General features: G+C 49.0%; 8 protein-coding genes across 8 annotated transcripts; 4 read left to right on the top strand and 4 right to left on the bottom strand.

Moving 5' to 3' along the window:
- Window positions 1-442: 442 nt before the first annotated feature.
- FOBCDRAFT_40831 (uncharacterized protein) lies at window positions 443-1603 on the bottom strand. The gene is made up of 2 exons (XM_031186810.3): window positions 1347-1603; window positions 443-1279 (listed from the first exon to the last, which is right to left on the bottom strand). The coding sequence occupies exons 1-2, from the start codon at window positions 1446-1448 to the stop codon at window positions 464-466; spliced, it is 918 nt and encodes a 305-aa protein (XP_031037945.2). The 5' UTR covers window positions 1449-1603; the 3' UTR covers window positions 443-463.
- Window positions 1604-4363: 2760 nt separating this feature from the next.
- On the top strand, window positions 4364-5738 carry FOBCDRAFT_202933 (uncharacterized protein; the record flags this gene model as incomplete). The annotated part of the gene is made up of 3 exons (XM_031186807.2): window positions 4364-4412; window positions 4643-5422; window positions 5473-5738. The coding sequence occupies 3 exons, from the start codon at window positions 4364-4366 to the stop codon at window positions 5736-5738; spliced, it is 1095 nt and encodes a 364-aa protein (XP_031037942.1).
- Window positions 5739-5860: 122 nt separating this feature from the next.
- FOBCDRAFT_40842 (putative MFS transporter) lies at window positions 5861-6615 on the bottom strand. The gene is made up of 2 exons (XM_031186806.3): window positions 6513-6615; window positions 5861-6466 (listed from the first exon to the last, which is right to left on the bottom strand). Exons 1-2 carry the CDS (start codon window positions 6571-6573, stop codon window positions 6063-6065), a joined length of 465 nt encoding a protein of 154 aa, XP_031037941.1. The 5' UTR covers window positions 6574-6615; the 3' UTR covers window positions 5861-6062.
- A 132-nt stretch (window positions 6616-6747) lies between these two features.
- FOBCDRAFT_40846 (uncharacterized protein) lies at window positions 6748-8098 on the top strand. Its single transcript, XM_031186804.3, has 2 exons — window positions 6748-7627; window positions 7677-8098. The coding sequence occupies exons 1-2, from the start codon at window positions 6815-6817 to the stop codon at window positions 8004-8006; spliced, it is 1143 nt and encodes a 380-aa protein (XP_031037939.2). The 5' UTR covers window positions 6748-6814; the 3' UTR covers window positions 8007-8098.
- A 183-nt stretch (window positions 8099-8281) lies between these two features.
- On the bottom strand, window positions 8282-11520 carry FOBCDRAFT_225654 (peptidase family M1-domain-containing protein). The gene has a single exon (XM_031186803.3). The coding sequence runs from the start codon at window positions 11406-11408 to the stop codon at window positions 8370-8372; it is 3039 nt and encodes a 1012-aa protein (XP_031037938.3). The 5' UTR covers window positions 11409-11520; the 3' UTR covers window positions 8282-8369.
- A 94-nt stretch (window positions 11521-11614) lies between these two features.
- On the bottom strand, window positions 11615-13120 carry FOBCDRAFT_225656 (uncharacterized protein). Its single transcript, XM_031186802.3, has 2 exons — window positions 12498-13120; window positions 11615-12409 (listed from the first exon to the last, which is right to left on the bottom strand). The coding sequence occupies exons 1-2, from the start codon at window positions 13044-13046 to the stop codon at window positions 11900-11902; spliced, it is 1059 nt and encodes a 352-aa protein (XP_031037937.1). The 5' UTR covers window positions 13047-13120; the 3' UTR covers window positions 11615-11899.
- A 282-nt stretch (window positions 13121-13402) lies between these two features.
- On the top strand, window positions 13403-15574 carry FOBCDRAFT_184961 (major facilitator superfamily domain-containing protein). The gene is made up of 3 exons (XM_031186801.3): window positions 13403-13967; window positions 14016-15127; window positions 15177-15574. The coding sequence occupies exons 1-3, from the start codon at window positions 13737-13739 to the stop codon at window positions 15433-15435; spliced, it is 1602 nt and encodes a 533-aa protein (XP_031037936.2). The 5' UTR covers window positions 13403-13736; the 3' UTR covers window positions 15436-15574.
- Window positions 15575-15839: 265 nt separating this feature from the next.
- On the top strand, window positions 15840-16607 carry FOBCDRAFT_225659 (uncharacterized protein). Its single transcript, XM_031186800.3, has one exon. It carries the CDS (start codon window positions 15917-15919, stop codon window positions 16280-16282), a length of 366 nt encoding a protein of 121 aa, XP_031037935.2. The 5' UTR covers window positions 15840-15916; the 3' UTR covers window positions 16283-16607.
- The last annotated feature ends 195 nt before the right edge of the window (window positions 16608-16802 follow it).

Below are 16802 nucleotides of genomic sequence, written 5' to 3' on the forward strand. Positions count from 1 at the left end.
ATGCATACCTGACGATCTCAAGATCGTATCGCTAACTTCTGATTCCCTATTTACAGGGTGGTCAATGTATACCCGTAATGACCAAATGCTATCCATACCCGCCCGCTTGCCATTGCCTATAACGCCAAGTAAACAAAATGAAAAATGAAAAAGAAAAGGAAAAAAAATCAAATATTGTCTTGAACTGGCAGACTCCAGTCCGTCTCTTCAAAGGCCCGGTCATGCCTGAATTATGGCCATCTGTGATAGTCTGAGCTATCAAAGCGTTTGCATCTCCTCAACAGGTTGCAAAAGGCGTAGGACTACGATTTTCCCTTTCGCCGATGGAAGCAATTTTCCCCGAAACAAAATCACTAAAAGCAAGTTTGCGCCTCTGTCGTTTCTTTCTCCAATCAAGCGGCCTCACGCCACTGTCCTATAGTGAGGGTTGTTCGTCAGGATCTAGGATAATCTTCTCTTTTCCCTAAGAAACAATGATGTGGTTGAAGTGTCCTGGAACCTTTAAGCGGCACTTTTCGCAGTCTGCTCGATATCCTATGCTGAAGCTCTTCTTCATGCCGGGTTGCCAGGTCCAGTTGTTGACGGTGTGTCGGCTGCGAATATGGCCTCTCCTAGGAGAAGGCGTTGTTGGATCACCATCACCATCAACTGAATTGCCCGAGCAGTGGGATTCCACATCCATCATAGGATGTTCCACATCATGGGGAGGTGAAGGCTCAACAGTCACATTGGGATGTTCCATACCGGGGGTGACAAAACCATGGGCACTGGCATCAAATTGCATACCGGTAGGGGTGATGGGTTGGCAGGCCATGGAATCATCACCTTCGGAAATGGGTGAAGGAAGACGTCGTTCATTCTGGATGGCTTGCCATCCTCCGGCCATTGTGCGAGGGACACTCTGATCATCACCAAAGCCGGTGTTTTGGTGACCTAGGTTTGCAACACCGTTAGGAGTTGTCACAGCCTGCTGACCTCGAACCTGTGCAGCAAAGCTAAGCTGAATAGGCGTGGGCAGACGCCCGTTTGCGTTGTCAGATTCTTGGTGCATCACCCCAAGTCGGCCCTGTTCGTGATGTTGGGGTTGATATGTCTGCATCATATCCATGTCGGTGTCTCCATGAGACTGTGATGTCATGTTCGTCGACGATGACCATTGTCGAATTTCTGGCTGAAGATGATCGTGGGGGGCGAAGCTCGGGGCTGGCATGGGCGCATCAGATTGCCATTGTTGCGTCGTTCTAGGATATGCACGGAGTGGAAGGCACTGGATACGTTTCTGCCACATCTTTAGTATTCGACATCATGTGAAAACGCCCTCGTGGCTGCGATTGCAGGAAACTTACGTTGCGGTGCTCGCTGAAGCTCATGCCGTTAGCATTCGCGAGTTCTTCCTCTTCACGGACTCGCTTCCGCTGATCGAAACCAGCATGCTGAACGGCAAACATTTTATCACTGGCTGTTTACTGGTTTGGTGAAAAAGTAGTTGTGGTCAGAAAATACTGAACAAATCCGACAAGCTGGAACAAACGATGTTGACTTTGCTGTCGGACCCTGGATATTAACACAGGTGGATACGGCTCTGTAATGTCGACGGACAAAGGTTCCTTGGAGGGTAGTAGTTACAGTAGTACTAGCACCGCGGGGGTATCCGATGCAAGGCGAGTGATGTAGTTTAGTAACGTGATAATACGAGATAAAGCAAAAGTGACGAGTCGGCGGTGATGCTGCCGACAAATATGAATGCGATGCGATAACGTCAATGACAAAGCCAAGGTAAAGAGCAAGAGGTTGGGCCGTAGAGAGTTGAAGAGAGTTTGGTTGGCGTGGGCAAGTTGTTAGTGAGCATCCGGTTCACGAGGGAAGTGGCGGCCTGTCGTCGGCGAAGGAAGCCACGGACTAGTGTGGATCGGCTGGGCTCTGTAGGCAGCGTGTGGTAGCCTATAATAGATAGCCTTTGAGGGTGGGGAGCGAAGCTTGGAACGCAACAGTAAAGCCGGTGGGCGGAGGCTGGGAATTGGTTTTGAGGCTGGCTGGGGCTGACTGTTACTTGAAAAAGAGGACCAACAGTAAATTAAAAGAGGGTATAAGGAAGTGAATATCAGAAAATAAGTGAGACAATTGGAAGGAGCGGGGAAATAAGTTGATCTATAATGTCTTGGATATGGCTTGGGGGGGGGGGGGGTTATACTCGGGCGTTGGTGAAGGGCGAGGCCGTTGGTGATAAGAACATGGGATGAAAGTAAACAAAGGATAAAAAGAGGTGATTGAAGATGATTTGCACAGCAATTGACGAATTGGTTAATTGAATAAAAGAAATACACGTCAGTAAAGTCTACTGCAGCTTAACTAGAAGCTCAACAACGAAGATAGTGAATGGAATTGAATTGTAATGATTGTCAAAAAGGAAAAGGGGTTGGTTGGTTCTGTGAATGAAAGTGCAAGAAATGGATGGGAAGCCAAAGTTTGTACCAACGCCACGGCGCACCTTGCAACAGACCAGACGATCCGATTCCAATGCCTCATGCTACTCGCCAAAAGTCGTATTAGTCGTGGGGTCGCCGAGAATCCGAGCGATCCCTTGAAGAAACCGATGACTTAATCGGCACGATCCCTGAATGATTGAGGCTTGTCATGCTCATGCTCATGCTCACTCATGTTCACGAGTTAGTTACACGAGAAAAGTAAAGAGGAGGGCTGAGTGGACAGCCTGGACTAGCAACAAGGGTCTCACGGACCAACAGATCCGCTCCCGGAGGCGATGCGAGGCTCTCAGACGCAACGCGGTTCACCATGTTTGACGAGAGTTGTGAGAGTTGACATGTTGGCAACGGAACTCTGTGTGTCTTGGTTTCAGCTATGTTTCGCTTACTCGGCTTGAGTCTCAGTGAGTGCGTGTTCTTCTGAGGTGTCAGAAACGGGTCTCTATTTGGCTTGGGGATGTCTGAGACAGCTTCTGCAGTTTGTCGATCCATTGCTCGGCCACTGGCTCATCCGAGTCGATGTAGGGTAGCATCTTGTGAGTTGTACGAAAACTCGATCGTCGATAACTATCTGGGATGTGATACGAACTATTTCTTCTTAAGAAGTATCACATCCTCGATTGCATGAATTACGATAAATCGTTGAATAATCGTTGGGCGGTTTGTTGCCCCCCTTTTCTCGGCGACACGCATTCCTCGTGTTACCATGATGAACATACATACTTCTGACGTGGGGAGATTTGCAAACAGCCACGATACCAGCAGACTGTGTCACAATATTTTCACATACCGACGTCACCGAAAACTCATCCCTAGTCCCGTTTTTTCGAGATGTAATTATCTCTTAAATGAAGTTCATATTATTTCAAAAGGGTTACAGTTGGTTATCGTATGTTGATTCACGTTGTTTTCCGAGACGCGTCTATTGGTAGGGAGAAGTCGACGATGCTATTGGACGCTAGTTTCTTGGGACGAGACCCTTGAACCCCGGATCGAAATTATTACACTCCGTAGGCCCGAACATTATTGTCATGAATGAACACGAGGGGGAATAGGAGTCTGGGAGACAGGATCGTGGATACTCAATGGCCAAGGGAGACATGATCGTCTCAGAGAGGACTTGCGATATTCGAATATTTATGTTTATTGTTTGCTCTGTCTTACCGCACCAACTCGTCGAGAGCTAATGCAATACGACAGTGAACCATGGTGCATGATGGCCTCTCACAAAACTGCGGAGGTTGCACCCACGAGCTGAAAGGGAAGCGAACGCGGCGGTAAAAGGTATCGCCCGTTTCTTGCATACAGAAGCCTCCAGCATAGGCGGTCTGCTATTTGAGCTTTGTTTAAAGGACATGTGATGAGTCGCTGGCTCTGAGATAAACGCACATGTCTAATGTTCAGTATTTACTGGCCAGGCCTCACCGAGATGTTGAGCTCTACCACGGACCCAGACCGGAGCCAATTGAGCTTAGACCATTGATAATTTCAAAGATTCTAGAACCCTGACGTAGTTGGCCAATGTATTTCGCATGTAACTCCCTGCAAAAAACACAACCCCTCGGTGGGGTACCCTCCGAAGGTCCTCCGGTGTGGTAGTGAGCGAGTGGTGCGAGAAGAGTCACCCTGAGCCAAGCTAAAAATTGTGTCTACAACCTCTCTCTCTCGATTTCATATACTTTCCCTCTACCTTTTCAACGCACATCACCGTCTTCAGTCTCGTGGCGCTCGTATTGAAGTTTCTTTTGACTCACCTTGGTCGCCTACTCCGTCGAGCTTCACTGAAATACTATAACTCTTCCCGCCAAAGGTAGATCAAATTGTGCCCCTCCATATCAAAATTTCAACTTTGGAGAAGATCAACAGCTCACATATTCACAATGCCTTCAGCCGTAGAAATGGTCACTATCGCTGCCGATGACACCAGAGGTTAGTTTTTCCCATAAAGATTGTTGTTCTTTTGAAATTGCGCTGCAATTGGGCCCCGAGAAGTCATGATGCGCCCTGTGGCAGCCCTCTTTGCGGCGCAATGCTTCAGTACCTCGGAGACGACACAGGGAGCTTCTTTTCTGCAATTGGCTCTCACAGCATTCTGGATTGCAACAAACCCCCCGCGCTGTATTCGTAACGCACCGAGAATCGCAGCTAACTCGAACCAGTCCTCGGACAGGATCCTCTGATCCCTCCTGCTCTTCTCACCTCCGAGATCCCTCTACCCGAGAAGGCCACAAACACCGTTGTCAAGGGCCGTCAAGATGCTGCCGACATTGTTCTTGGCCAGAGCGACAGACTCCTCGTCGTTGTCGGCCCCTGCTCCATTCACGACCCTGCCGCCGCTCAGGAATACGCTTCCAGACTCAAGGAGCTCTCTGACAAGCTCTCCGACGATCTCTGCATCGTGATGCGCGCCTACCTCGAGAAGCCCCGAACAACCGTTGGCTGGAAGGGTCTCATCAACGATCCCGATATCGACAACTCCTTCAAGATTAACAAGGGTCTCCGCGTTTCTCGTCAGCTGTTCGTTGACTTGACCAGCAAGGGTCTGCCTATTGCTACCGAGATGCTCGATACCATTTCTCCTCAGTTCCTTGCCGACTGTATCTCCGTTGGTGCCATTGGTGCCCGTACCACCGAGTCCCAGCTGCACCGTGAGCTTGCTTCCGGTCTGTCTTTCCCTGTTGGTTTCAAGAACGGCACAGACGGTAGTCTTGGTGTTGCCATTGACGCTATTGGCGCTGCTGCTGCTCAGCACCACTTCATGGGTGTCACAAAGCAGGGCCTTGCTGCTATTACCCGCACCAAGGGCAACGAGCACTGCTTTGTTATTCTCCGTGGTGGAACCAAGGGCACAAACTTCGACAAGGAGAGCGTCCAGGCTGCTAAGAAGGTCCTTCAGGACAAGAAGCAGAAGGAGGCTATCATGATTGATTGCTCCCACGGTATGTTTCCGAACTATACCAATCGAGTTTGAAATACTAACATGCGTCAGGTAACTCTTCCAAGAACCACAAGAACCAGCCCAAGGTTGCCAAGGTTGTTGGTGAACAACTTCGTGAGGGTGAGAAGGCCATCATTGGTGTCATGATCGAGTCCAACATTGGCGAGGGTAACCAAAAGGTTCCCGCTGAGGGTCCTGCTGCTCTCCAGCGTGGTGTCAGCATCACTGATGCTTGCATCAACTGGGAGGACACAGCCGTTGTGCTCGAGGACTTGGCTGATGCTGTCCGCACTCGCCGCAAGGTCAACCGCTCTTAGAAGGTTGCACCTGTGAAGTAGAAGGAGTGGAATACGAGGATTTAGTTAAAAATGCTGTGTTGTTTTGGGAGTTAATGAATAGACCTAGGTAGAAAGGTCAGGTGATGGAAAAGTCGGCGCACATAGGTTGCATGGAAATTGGCACAATGCCTGATCTTTTTATCATATACACTCATGAATATTCCGAACATTGCTAAAGGGGTCAACTGACCTCCTGTAAACTTCAGATAACCCAAGGACGCCAGACTCCTCTACCAAGTGACGGAGCCACAGATACCACACCTATCCAAACACAGATGAGTACGATGCCATATCATTATCATCTCATCGGAAGTTCCCTTGCATGGGAGCATAATTGCTGCCCTGTCTTCCAAACGTAGGCCCCTGGCGCAACGCCACAACCTTCTTGAACGCAGCCCAGCCCAACAATCCAACAGTACCAATAATGAAAGCCCATACTATGATCTTGTCTTTGTTGCTGTCACGTTGAAAGCACATAGTCGTGACGTCCTCTTCTGTCGCGTCCTTACAGAAGTCAATGCCCTGCTTGAGACAAAAGGCCTTGGTACATTCGGAGCATGATTTCGATTTCGAGCGTGGCTCGAGATGAGGAGTCGAGAAATCGAGAACGGCGCGACGAAGCTGGGATGAGGATGTTTCGCCTTTGGGCCCGAGAGGGATAATGGTGCTGTTCTTAAAGCATGTGCATTTACAGAAGGTTGGCGCGGCTGGAATGTGTCAGCTCTGTTCAGTGTAGATACCCGTTATACTAACACGCTGCGGCAAGCGAGACCAAAGCTCCTAGCAGGAGGATAAACAGAGATATTCGTGCCATTACGGCTAATTTGGGCTGTAGATAATGTCTTATCGATCATGGAGGTCGCACGTCAATCACTTGAGGCTATCGATAGTTGACAACAAGTGGGCCAAATCAGAGTATCCACTTCAGCCTCGTAAACTCCCATTGGCCAATAGAACCACGCTGTAAAAAGTTCCATATTGAAGTCGGTCTCTAACCGTCCCATCATCACGACTTCTTTCGGCTTTCTCTCAGTCCGCCGATTCGTCACGTCAAAATGCCTCGAATACCGCGGGTAGGGGCTCTAGCCTCTCTTCCATCGACAGTCGTCCCCGTCAACCGAGTCCCCTTCGTTGCCCGCGTCGCCTTCTCAACAACCCCCGTCCACGCAGCTGGTCGCAAGGCCGAATGGCTCCGAGGTAAGCTGTGGAAGGGTGAAGCTCCTGGAGGCGATGATCCTTATCAAGAGAGAGTGGAACCAGAACAGGCATCAAACTTGCCAGAGGAGGCCTTGGATCTGTCAAATGTCGACCGCAGACCCTACCCTGTGCGCACCACTCGTCTCGTGCTACCTCCAAGCCATTCCGAAGCCATGACCGAGAAGGAAGTCGAGTCTGTCGACACTGAATATACGCCCGCGACTTCAATTGATGATCTGGGGGAGATTTCACCCGTCAAGACATGGTGGGACCAACCAGGTCACTGGGGTGAGGAGAGCGAATTCCAAGGCTTCGGCAGCGCAAACCGAGTAGAGGATCAAGCAGTTATGGAGATTTACGTACGTCAAGCTCTGGTCGAGTCACTTTCATACCAGCAGCGAGGACTTCTTGAGGAATATGCGGTAAAGAAGTGGCCTTTTGGTGACAGGGCCCACCTGGACCGAACATTGTCTGTGGGAATTCGATTTAAGGATGGAAAGCCTCTTCTCAGCACTCATTGGAGTGTTGTCACTGAGAAGTTGAAGAATGTCAGGCCCGGAGAGGTTGAGGAAAAGGTTGAGATTTCTCCTGAGGAGGCTCAGCAGATGGTTAATGCTCTGGACCCCTCATGGAAGACCGCCACTCTTGACGATGACCACCTCAAGTTTGCTGTATGCGTCCCACCTCTTCCCAGATGTGATTTGTACTGACAATATGCAGATCCGCAAGCGTATCTACCAACTCACAGGCCATTTCATTCCCGACGTCAAGGTCGCCGCCGCCCGCACACCACAAGAGCTCATCACTGTAGCCCTAACATTCGCCAAGCGGGGCAAGAAGCTCGCCGAGGTTCTTGAGGATCAGAAGGCCCTGTTCGCACTTCCTAACGTCAAGGTGCACAACAGGAGAGTCACACCTATTGACCGTGAGGTTGCTGTTGGTCGCTGGAAGATTATTGAGGAGGAGCTGCAAAAGCGAGATCTGCCTGTTACTGGCACAGGGAAATATGGGAAGAATAAGGAAAGGGATTGGCTGACTGGTAAGGCTTAAAAGTTCATGTGAGGTGTATGAACAGAGGTGATGTATGACTGTATATCTGTACATGTATAATAGACGAACAAAGAAATCTTGCATCACTGTTGCTATTAATGTGATGCGGTGCTGACCAACTATACCTTTCTCGAGATAACTACGCACACAGCCAACATCCTCAACTTCTATCATTGCATAGAAACGATTTTGAAGCACTTTCTGCAGCGCCTCTTCAGCATTCCTACATGAGGAAAGACCATGTATCAGCGTAGCACAAGCATATAGCATAAAAGTCGTAAAGATGGTTACTTATTTGAACTTGCTCATTCATGCAGGTACAACCATGCTTGAGCATCTTGTCTCATTCTTTATGCAACTAATTTACAGGTATTTATTCTTGCGTAGCCACTCCTTGACATCCTCCTTATCCCTTGCGAGCCAGTTTTGCTTGGCGGTCATAGAATCAAGACTTTGGGCCAGCTCAAGGTCGAATCCCTTGGTGCCCTTCTGCTCAAAGAAAGTCTTCACATCGGAAATCTGGTCCTTCTGTGTGAGAGAGCTTGTAGAAATGGCGACCATATCGCCAAGGAGTGACATGCCAGGTGGGAGTCGCTTGGTGAGAACGTCCCAGTTGTCCTTGACCCATCCCCAAAGAGCCAAGATACCCTCCTTGTGAGCGCGGAGACCGCTGAGAGGCATATAGATATCCTGGGTCTTGACATTATCGCTCAGAGTGTACTCCAGAGTTCGCTTGATAAGAGCAGCATCCTTTGCAAAACCAAGTGACCGGAGAGCAGTGTTTCGCTCACTGCTTTGCTTGGCAGTCTCATATTCTTTCAAAATATCATTATACTCCTTCTCGCCTCCATATGTAACCACAACAGCGAAAACACTAGGTCGCAAGTTGGGCTGTACGGCATCTCGATCACCATTGATGAACTTCTCGAACAAGTCGAAAGCGGCCTTCTTGGTAGGCTCGTCCTCGACAATGGCGGCCTTGCCGAACATAAGGGCCTTCATTCTTTGGGCAGTGAAGTCATCCTTGTCAGAAATATCCCAACCGATCTCGTTAGCCTTCTTGCTGACCAGATCCCTCTGGAAAGTCTTGAGAGCCTCATTGACATTATCATCTTCAAATATCCAAGCATCACGGAGAGATCCGACACGGAGAGTGATCTCATCCCAGACAATGAACTCGTCTTCGGAGTCAAATTCTTGGAGGAGCGACAGCAAGCCAGATGTCTTCTGGTAACCAGCAGCGGCAAGGGCACCGGCATCTGCAATCATTCCGGCCCTATCTTCAACACCCAAGAGACCTGCCTTGGCGTTTTGACCAAGCTTTTGAAGTCGCTCGCTAGTATAAGATGTACGGTAGATACCAGAATGGCCAGAGTTGATCTTGTAGAAGTCAAAGTCAGGCACCTTGAAGTCGGCCTCACGTGTGTTGAGTGCCAGATCTTCCTGGATACCGTCCTTAGTTCGAAGGTTGAGGAAGACGGGGTAAAGGACTTCATCCTCCTCAGGCTTGACATCGGCCGTTCTAAGGAACCGGTTCTGCTTGACATGGATTGTGCCCTTGCCTTCGTCTTCTGTGACTGCTACGACTGGGTAACCGACCTTCTTGGTCCAGATGTCAGCAACGCGCTCAACATCCTTACCACTGGCCTCACTGAGAGCGGCCCAAAGGTCCGTGGTCTCAGTGTTGCTGTATGCATGTCTATCGAGGTAGATTCGGATACCCTTCAGAAAGACGTCCTCGCCCAAGTATTTTGAGATCATGCGCAGGACACAAGAACCCTTCTCATATGAGATAGCATCGAAGATTTGGTTGACCTCATCAGCACGCTTGACAGGCACTTCAATAGGGTGAGAGCTGCGCAGAGAGTCGAGACCGAGAGCAGATCGGAGATCCTCAGTAACATAACCCTCCCAAATCCTCCACTCGGGGTAGAAGGCGTTAGAAGAATACCAAGACATCCATGTTGCAAAACCTTCCTTGAGCCACAGGCCATCCCAGAAGTCCATTGTGACCAAGTTGCCGAACCATTGATGAGCCAGTTCATGTTGAACGACCTCGGCCACGCGCTTCTTGGTGACGGCGCTGCTGGTCTTTTCATCCAATAGAAGATCAACGACTCGATATGTGATGAGACCCCAGTTCTCCATGGCTCCAGCAGCAAAGTCAGGCACAGCAACCATGTCCATCTTGGGAAGAGGATATTGGCTGCCAAATTGCTGCTCGTAGAACTCGAGTGTTCGAGCAGCTAGCTCGGCGGAAAAGACGGCATGGTCAAGGTCTTGATCGGGAGTACACCACACTCGGATAGGGACTCGAAAGTTGTTGGTCTCGTAGTGCTTGAGGTCACCAATGACGAAAGCCAGAAGGTAGGTAGACATGATGGGAGTCTTGTTATAAGTAATGGCCTTGCGCTTCTTGCCTGTAACCTTGGAGTCGACTTCTTTCTCAGAAGCGACATCCATGTTACCCAAGCATACCAGATCCTTGTCAGCAATGAGTGTTACGGTGAATGTCGCTTTCAGAGCTGGCTCGTCCAGGCAAGGAAATGCGCGGCGAGCATCGGTGGCCTCGAACTGGGTGGTAGCAAGGTATTTGGTGTTGCCATCTTCGTCCTTGTATGATGACCTGTAGAAACCTGCCATGTCATCGTTGAGAGTACCGGTGAAACGTTGAGTTAACCTCGCCTTTTGGCCAGCGGGAATCGTCTTATCGAAGGTAACGGTGGTGGTTTGGGTGTCCTTGTTGTAATCGAGGGTAGGCGAGGAGCTAATAGTGGCACCATTGGCTTCAACAAGTGTCTCGTGGATATCAATTTCGACCGTGTTCAGGGCAATAGAGGTTGAATCTTCGACGACATCGAAGTCGATGATGACGGTACCTTCATACTTGAAGGTCTCGAAGTTTGGCTCGAGGGTGAGATCGTAATGCAGAGGCTTGACATTTTTGGGAAGCACTTCGCGTCCACGACGAATGTCGAGACTCGCGCTAGCGACATCGTTTCCGTTGCGATACATGGCTCGTCGACAAGAGCAGTTACGCTGCTGCTGACGAGGGACGAGAGAAGAGACTTTTGAGTTGTGGAGAGGTTGAGTGAGAACCGATCGAGAGGAAGAAGCTGTGGTAAAGGTAGAGGAGAGAAAGTAATGTAATTGAGAGCGGTGAAGAGGTTGATATGGTGTTGTTATAGAAGGAGCTGACCCGTAAGTTGAGGCTCTAGCTCTTGAGCTGATGCGGGGGAGGGGTCCTGAATGGAAGGTGCGACGGATCATCGGCAGGTCGGCATCGTAACCTCCGGGCTTCGTCAGCGCTGAACGACCTGGAGGAGCAGCGGGAGCAGGAGTAGGAGCACTGAACGGCAGGCAAAGAGCCCGCCGCATTGAAGATATCAATGAATTCTTCATAGTCACCAGCAAAGCGAAAATAATCTCATTGCACCCTGAAAATGGAAACAGGGTTGCAATTGCCCTCGAAGAAACACATTGAGTGTGATTCGGAAGATTTCGTGCAGACTGGACCACACCCTTGGATAAAAAAGCTTGGGCCATGCATATTAATCGCTAACGAGCACTAAAATAGATTGGTCAAGTCATCAAATTCTCGTCTCAACTGAGACCTCTTCATCATCATTTACCTAAAACTTTAAGACTTTAGTCCCAAGTGACAAAAAGACTTAGTTGAGTTTACCTGAATTTACTGCAGTTCAGTATAAACTTGGCCGACCCTTCAACTACCTATAGCAGTTTATTTCTGCAAGACTATCATGGATGTCTTTTAACCCACCCTAAGGCCTACTAACAGAGCAGTCATGATACGCTTATTATCACAAGAGACGACGACACTATGTGGTGACATTACACATTCTTCGTTCAATTTTACACATAAGCCGGTATTATCAGATACCGAGTGCCTCCCTGCGACTCTTGCTATTCAGATCAAGATAAGGCGCTTCGCCAAGACTACAAACTCGATCTCCAGCTCTCGCTTCCTCATAGTCATATGTCGCGCAGTGGAAAGTTGATCTATTATCCCAAATCGCAAGATCATTCTTGCTCCAACGGTACCGGACCTGGGCATCGTGGTTCTGTGTCACTAGGTTGAAGAGGTACGCCAGTAGTGTATCGCTCTCATCTTTTGACAATCCATTAATGCGCTTGGTGAAGCCCTTGTTGACAAACACTGACTTCCAGCCTGTGACTGGGTTTGTTCGGATAAGAGGATGGACAGATGTGAGGTTCTCGCCTTGATTTAGAGGAGAGCCACGGATGCCCTTGCGGATTGGGTTGCCCAGGCGTCGTGCCTCGTCGTGGAAGAAGCTGGCATCGTGAGTCGCGGTCAATCCTTCGAGGAACTTCTTCATGGGGTCTGAGAGTCTATCGTAGACCTCATATCCGGATGCCCAAAGCTGTTCCAAATTAGCAAGATGTAGGTGGCCGAGAAGAACAGAACCAAGCAACACGGGTTGTTTGAACCTCTGAGTGGCAAAGACATACCGTATCACCACCTGTCTTAGGTAGAGTGTGTATCTTGAGCATAGCATAGTCTGAGGGTACCTTTTCAAAGGTGATATCGCTGTGCCACCCAGCAGATGCATATCGGCTTACATCGCTGAGCTGATGTGTCAAACCACCCCCCTTCTTCTGCTTCTCACTTGAGATAACACTGATCTGATCACCCAACTCACTACCCTCTTCAGTCAAAGGGTGCACATGCAGACCTGAGCTAGTAGGGCATCCAGCAACCTCTGTAAGCCGCAGCATAAATTCCTTCATCTCTTGAGGAGTGACATCCTGGTTCTTCAGAAAGACAACACCTCGCTGAGAAATAGTGACTGCAAGGTCACGGATGTGTCTCTCATCCCATTTCAAGAGGTCTCGAATTTGAAGACCGTTGTACTCACGGCCGATGACCGGGGTGACGTCAAGCTGAGGAATGTCATCAAGACTACCCGTGTAAGTCAAGGGTTCTGATAGACGTGGACGGCTTTGGACATCTCCGCCGACGATATTGCTAGAAACGGTCTCGGGCGCAGCAGAAGGCATGATGCAATATGTGCTTGAGTTTGAACAATATTTCTCAACTGATAAGAAAACGAGGGCCAACAGTGACAATTATGTGAAGCTGTATCCAAGCCGGAGACTCTTTCGGAGGATAACCACCCATTGATAAATAACAAGGGCCCAGCATGACGGGAATGAGTCTAACCAAGAATGGAATCTTCAGACCGTTACAGGCCAAACGTACAATGCCGAATCATTTCCCCCCGCAAAGACGACATCGGGACTAATGATGGCATGCTTGAGAGAGGAGAATTTCTCGGAGAATCTACCCCAGCTCTAACGAGGGGTTTGGACCAATCTTGTGGCCGTAATTTCTACAAGTGCCCTGTCAGGTGGTCACTGCATGATGCTCTGAGTTCCTAATCCACCTGTTGCATCTCACCTGGAGAACCCTTGGCGGATCATGGCCCTTGACTGTGAGAATTGAGTGTTACCAGATCTGGCTTCATGTCCTTATGGCGTGCGCGATCGAGCCACCCACCAAGGGGACTATTGTGTATACTACCTACCGAAAGAGTCTCCGACGATAAACTATATCCATGGTCAAACTGTAGATGTCTCTTATATATCTGACCGAGAACCCAAGTTTTGGGATCATTCCTCAGCGACAATCACCTCAATTGAGTCTCTTAATAGCTACTAAAACTCATTGAGTGAGATTCTTTGTTTACCATGGGTAATCCGGATATCGAGACGAGCTCGGCAGTTGCTCAGCGCGTGTCGGTGGAAATCACCAAGACGCAAGTCGGAGTTGGCCGAGAGCAATTGTCAGACGCTTTGCCGCCTCATGCCGACTACGAAGGCGGCCATCGGTGGGATCCCTCGGCTACATGGACTCCTGAAGAGGAGAGACGGGCTGTACGAAAGACTGACCTCAAGCTTTTGTCTTGGTTGTGTCTTATGGTATGTATTTTTACTCAATTGGTGATGAAATTGACTTACACGATATAGTTCTTTGGTCTGCAATTGGATCGAGGAAACATCTCGAACGCGCTCGCTGATGACCTCTTGACTGATCTCGGATTGACCACCGACGATTACAACAACGGAACAACCATCCAAGTCCTTTGCTTCTTGCTGGCTGAATTCCCAGTCCAATTCCTCACCAAGCGATATGGCTTCAAGCATGTTCTTCCCACGCTCATGGTCTGCTGGGGTCTTGTCTCAACCTTCCAAGCCTTCATGACTGGACGAGCTGCTTTTTACGTTACCCGTGCTCTGATCGGCACCTTTGAGGGTGGTTTCATCCCCGGTGTTATTCTCATGGCGACATATTTCTACACCTCGAAGGAGCTGTCTATTCGACTCGCCGCTTTCTGGTCAACTCTCAACATCGCCCGTGTCATCTCTGCTCTCCTTGCTGCTGGATTGATTGAGATGCGAGGCGTCAACGGCCACCCCGGTTGGTTTTGGCTTCTCCTCCTTGAAGGTCTTCTTACCGTGGTCATTGGTCTCGTCTCCATGGCCTATCTTCCTACTTCGCCTACCGGCACCAAGTCTCTCATCTGGCGAAAGTCTTGGTATACTGAGCGTGAGGAGGTCATCATGATCAACCGTATCCTTCGAGATGATCCTGCCAAGGGTCTCACGGCATTGAAGGAGCCTGCTACATGGAAGGATGTCAAGAACGCATGGTCAGACCCTTCGCTCTGGGGTCTTTACTTTATTGGTCTCGTTGCCTACATTCCTGCCGCGCCTGTTCAGGCTTATTTGACTCTTACACTTAAACGAGTTGGAAAGTTCAGTACCTTGGCTAGCAACCTGCTCACTGCACCATCCGCTGCACTCCAGATCATCACTATGCTTGCGCTGGCATACAGTTCTGAGTACTTTAACGAGAGGACGTTCCACTGTCTGTTCGGAGAGATCTGGTCACTTCCTCTTCTTACAGCGCTTCTCACTCTTCCTGATGAGGGCCGAGAATGGGGACGATTCTCTATCATTACTCTAATCTCTGGATATCCCTACTTCCATCCTCTGGTTTCTTCTTGGATTTCCGAGAACTCTTTTGATGTTAAGAAGCGAGCCATTGCTGCAGCTACATATAACGTCATCGTTCAAATGTGAGTTCCACCCTGGTCCGTTTAACAAACAAATACTAACAGAAAACAGGGGAAGCGTTACAAGCTCCCAGATCTACCGCAAATGGGATGCTCCTTACTACAAGAACGGTAACAAGGTGCTCATTTCGATCCTGTGCCTCTCTGTCGTGGCCTTCCTCGCCCAGCGATTCTGGCTCATCCACCTCAACAAGAAGAAGATCGAACAGTGGGAACAGATGACACCGGAGCAGAAGCTCGAATATCAGACGGACAAGGAACAGCGAGAGATTGATGGAAACAAGCGACTTGATTTCCGCTTTGCTTACTGAGAGGATGACTAGGAGTGTTGTGGTGATTGGGTCGAGTTAGTATTCTTCAGCATATGTATATGCTGTATATTAAGCAGTTGATTTCTTCAAGGCCTGAGAATGGTTACGTATTGGATATATTGCACACATTTATAGCAAGGTCTTCTGTGGTGCCACTGTTGTAAAACCCTTTTGTGACTGCGAGAACTGCCGTTCCACAGCAACGCTTTTTAGATTTAGAGTTCAAGTCGTTACTGGTTTCAGTCGCTATTCCCGCTGTCTTCGGCCAAGAATCCCAAACGCGGATGAAAATGCGAGCGCAATGACATTTTTTCGCGATTGCCTGGTCTTTATTAGTCATCAAATTAAGCATGTTTGAGGCATATCGCCAACTTTGTCTTAAAGCTTAATTCCTATCCAATTCCTCTCATTTTATCTCAACTGCCTCATCTCACGCATTTCTCATTCTTAAAAACATCATTCTTGAATAAAAATAGTCAAAATGGGCGTCATCGGACTCACTGCCAGCGGCCTCGTCGGCGCTTTGCACAGCTACATCCTGGTTCTGGAGATGTTTCTTTGGACGAAGCCTCGTGGAAGAAAGGCTTTCAGACTCACACCCGAATTCGCTGAGCAGACCAAGACAATGGCTGCCAATCAGGGCCTCTACAACGGCTTCTTGTCCGCTGGACTGATTTGGTCGCTTCTTCACCCAAATACTGAGTTCTCGAAGCAGCTTCAGATCTTCTTCAACGGCTGTGTCTTGGTTGCGGGTGCATATGGCGGTCTCACCGCCAATAAGAAGATTCTCTATATCCAAGCCGCTCCCGCGGCTCTTTCTCTTGGACTTGTTCTGTTGGATATGTAGAGCGTTATTGTGAAAGTATGGATTCGGCCCCTAGGCTTTGGTAATATTTGTCCGCTGACATTCTGATAGTATGACTTATATACAGTTTATTGAGCTTGAATCGTTTGTTTATCCAGCTATTTTCTAGTGAATATGTGAGTGCCCAGCATTGCAAAAGTATGGCGTCATTATGTCTTGGGCCAGCAAATGCTTTGTTGCTGTTCAATACCAGCTTGTTGTTTTATTACTACCTTCAGTATCTAATGCGAAGCGAACTTCCACTGTGTTGTGACCATGGACGGCTCTCTTATGGGGACCCAGCGACTCTTTTAGCAAGCGCATGCCTAACTTCACACCTGCAAGCTCACTATCGAACAAGCACAGGCGATCGTGTCTTTATGGTGCCTCTTGGGGACTGGTACAACAAGTTTGATATGCTCATTTTATCCGAGGTTCAGCTGCAATTCCCCTTGCTCAAGCCGAATCATCAAACTCTTTCTGATGAGTGCGATTCATTGCTCGTCCAGTCAACTGTTTCAAT

This window comes from Fusarium oxysporum, chromosome VI (assembly GCF_013085055.1).
Source record: "Fusarium oxysporum Fo47 chromosome VI, complete sequence".
Taxonomy (NCBI): domain Eukaryota; kingdom Fungi; phylum Ascomycota; class Sordariomycetes; order Hypocreales; family Nectriaceae; genus Fusarium; species Fusarium oxysporum.

Excerpts from the sequence above, each read along its gene's own strand:
- FOBCDRAFT_40831 (XM_031186810.3), bottom strand. The coding sequence starts at position 1,448 with ATGTTTGCCGTTCAGCATGCTGGTTTCGATCAGCGGAAGCGAGTCCGT. Across the intron at positions 1,280-1,346 it reads GCTTCAGCGAGCACCGCAAC|AAACGTATCCAGTGCCTTCC; the intron begins GTAAGTTTCCTG and ends AAGATGTGGCAG.
- FOBCDRAFT_225656 (XM_031186802.3), bottom strand. The coding sequence starts at position 13,046 with ATGCCTTCTGCTGCGCCCGAGACCGTTTCTAGCAATATCGTCGGCGGA. Across the intron at positions 12,410-12,497 it reads CTAAGACAGGTGGTGATACG|CTTTGGGCATCCGGATATGA; the intron begins GTATGTCTTTGC and ends AATTTGGAACAG.
- FOBCDRAFT_40842 (XM_031186806.3), bottom strand. The coding sequence starts at position 6,573 with ATGGCACGAATATCTCTGTTTATCCTCCTGCTAGGAGCTTTGGTCTCG. Across the intron at positions 6,467-6,512 it reads GGTCTCGCTTGCCGCAGCGT|CCGCGCCAACCTTCTGTAAA; the intron begins GTTAGTATAACG and ends GACACATTCCAG.
- FOBCDRAFT_225654 (XM_031186803.3), bottom strand. The coding sequence starts at position 11,408 with ATGAAGAATTCATTGATATCTTCAATGCGGCGGGCTCTTTGCCTGCCG.
- FOBCDRAFT_184961 (XM_031186801.3), top strand. The coding sequence starts at position 13,737 with ATGGGTAATCCGGATATCGAGACGAGCTCGGCAGTTGCTCAGCGCGTG. Across the intron at positions 13,968-14,015 it reads TGTCTTGGTTGTGTCTTATG|TTCTTTGGTCTGCAATTGGA; the intron begins GTATGTATTTTT and ends TACACGATATAG. Across the intron at positions 15,128-15,176 it reads TATAACGTCATCGTTCAAAT|GGGAAGCGTTACAAGCTCCC; the intron begins GTGAGTTCCACC and ends AACAGAAAACAG.
- FOBCDRAFT_40846 (XM_031186804.3), top strand. The coding sequence starts at position 6,815 with ATGCCTCGAATACCGCGGGTAGGGGCTCTAGCCTCTCTTCCATCGACA. Across the intron at positions 7,628-7,676 it reads ATGACCACCTCAAGTTTGCT|ATCCGCAAGCGTATCTACCA; the intron begins GTATGCGTCCCA and ends GACAATATGCAG.
- FOBCDRAFT_225659 (XM_031186800.3), top strand. The coding sequence starts at position 15,917 with ATGGGCGTCATCGGACTCACTGCCAGCGGCCTCGTCGGCGCTTTGCAC.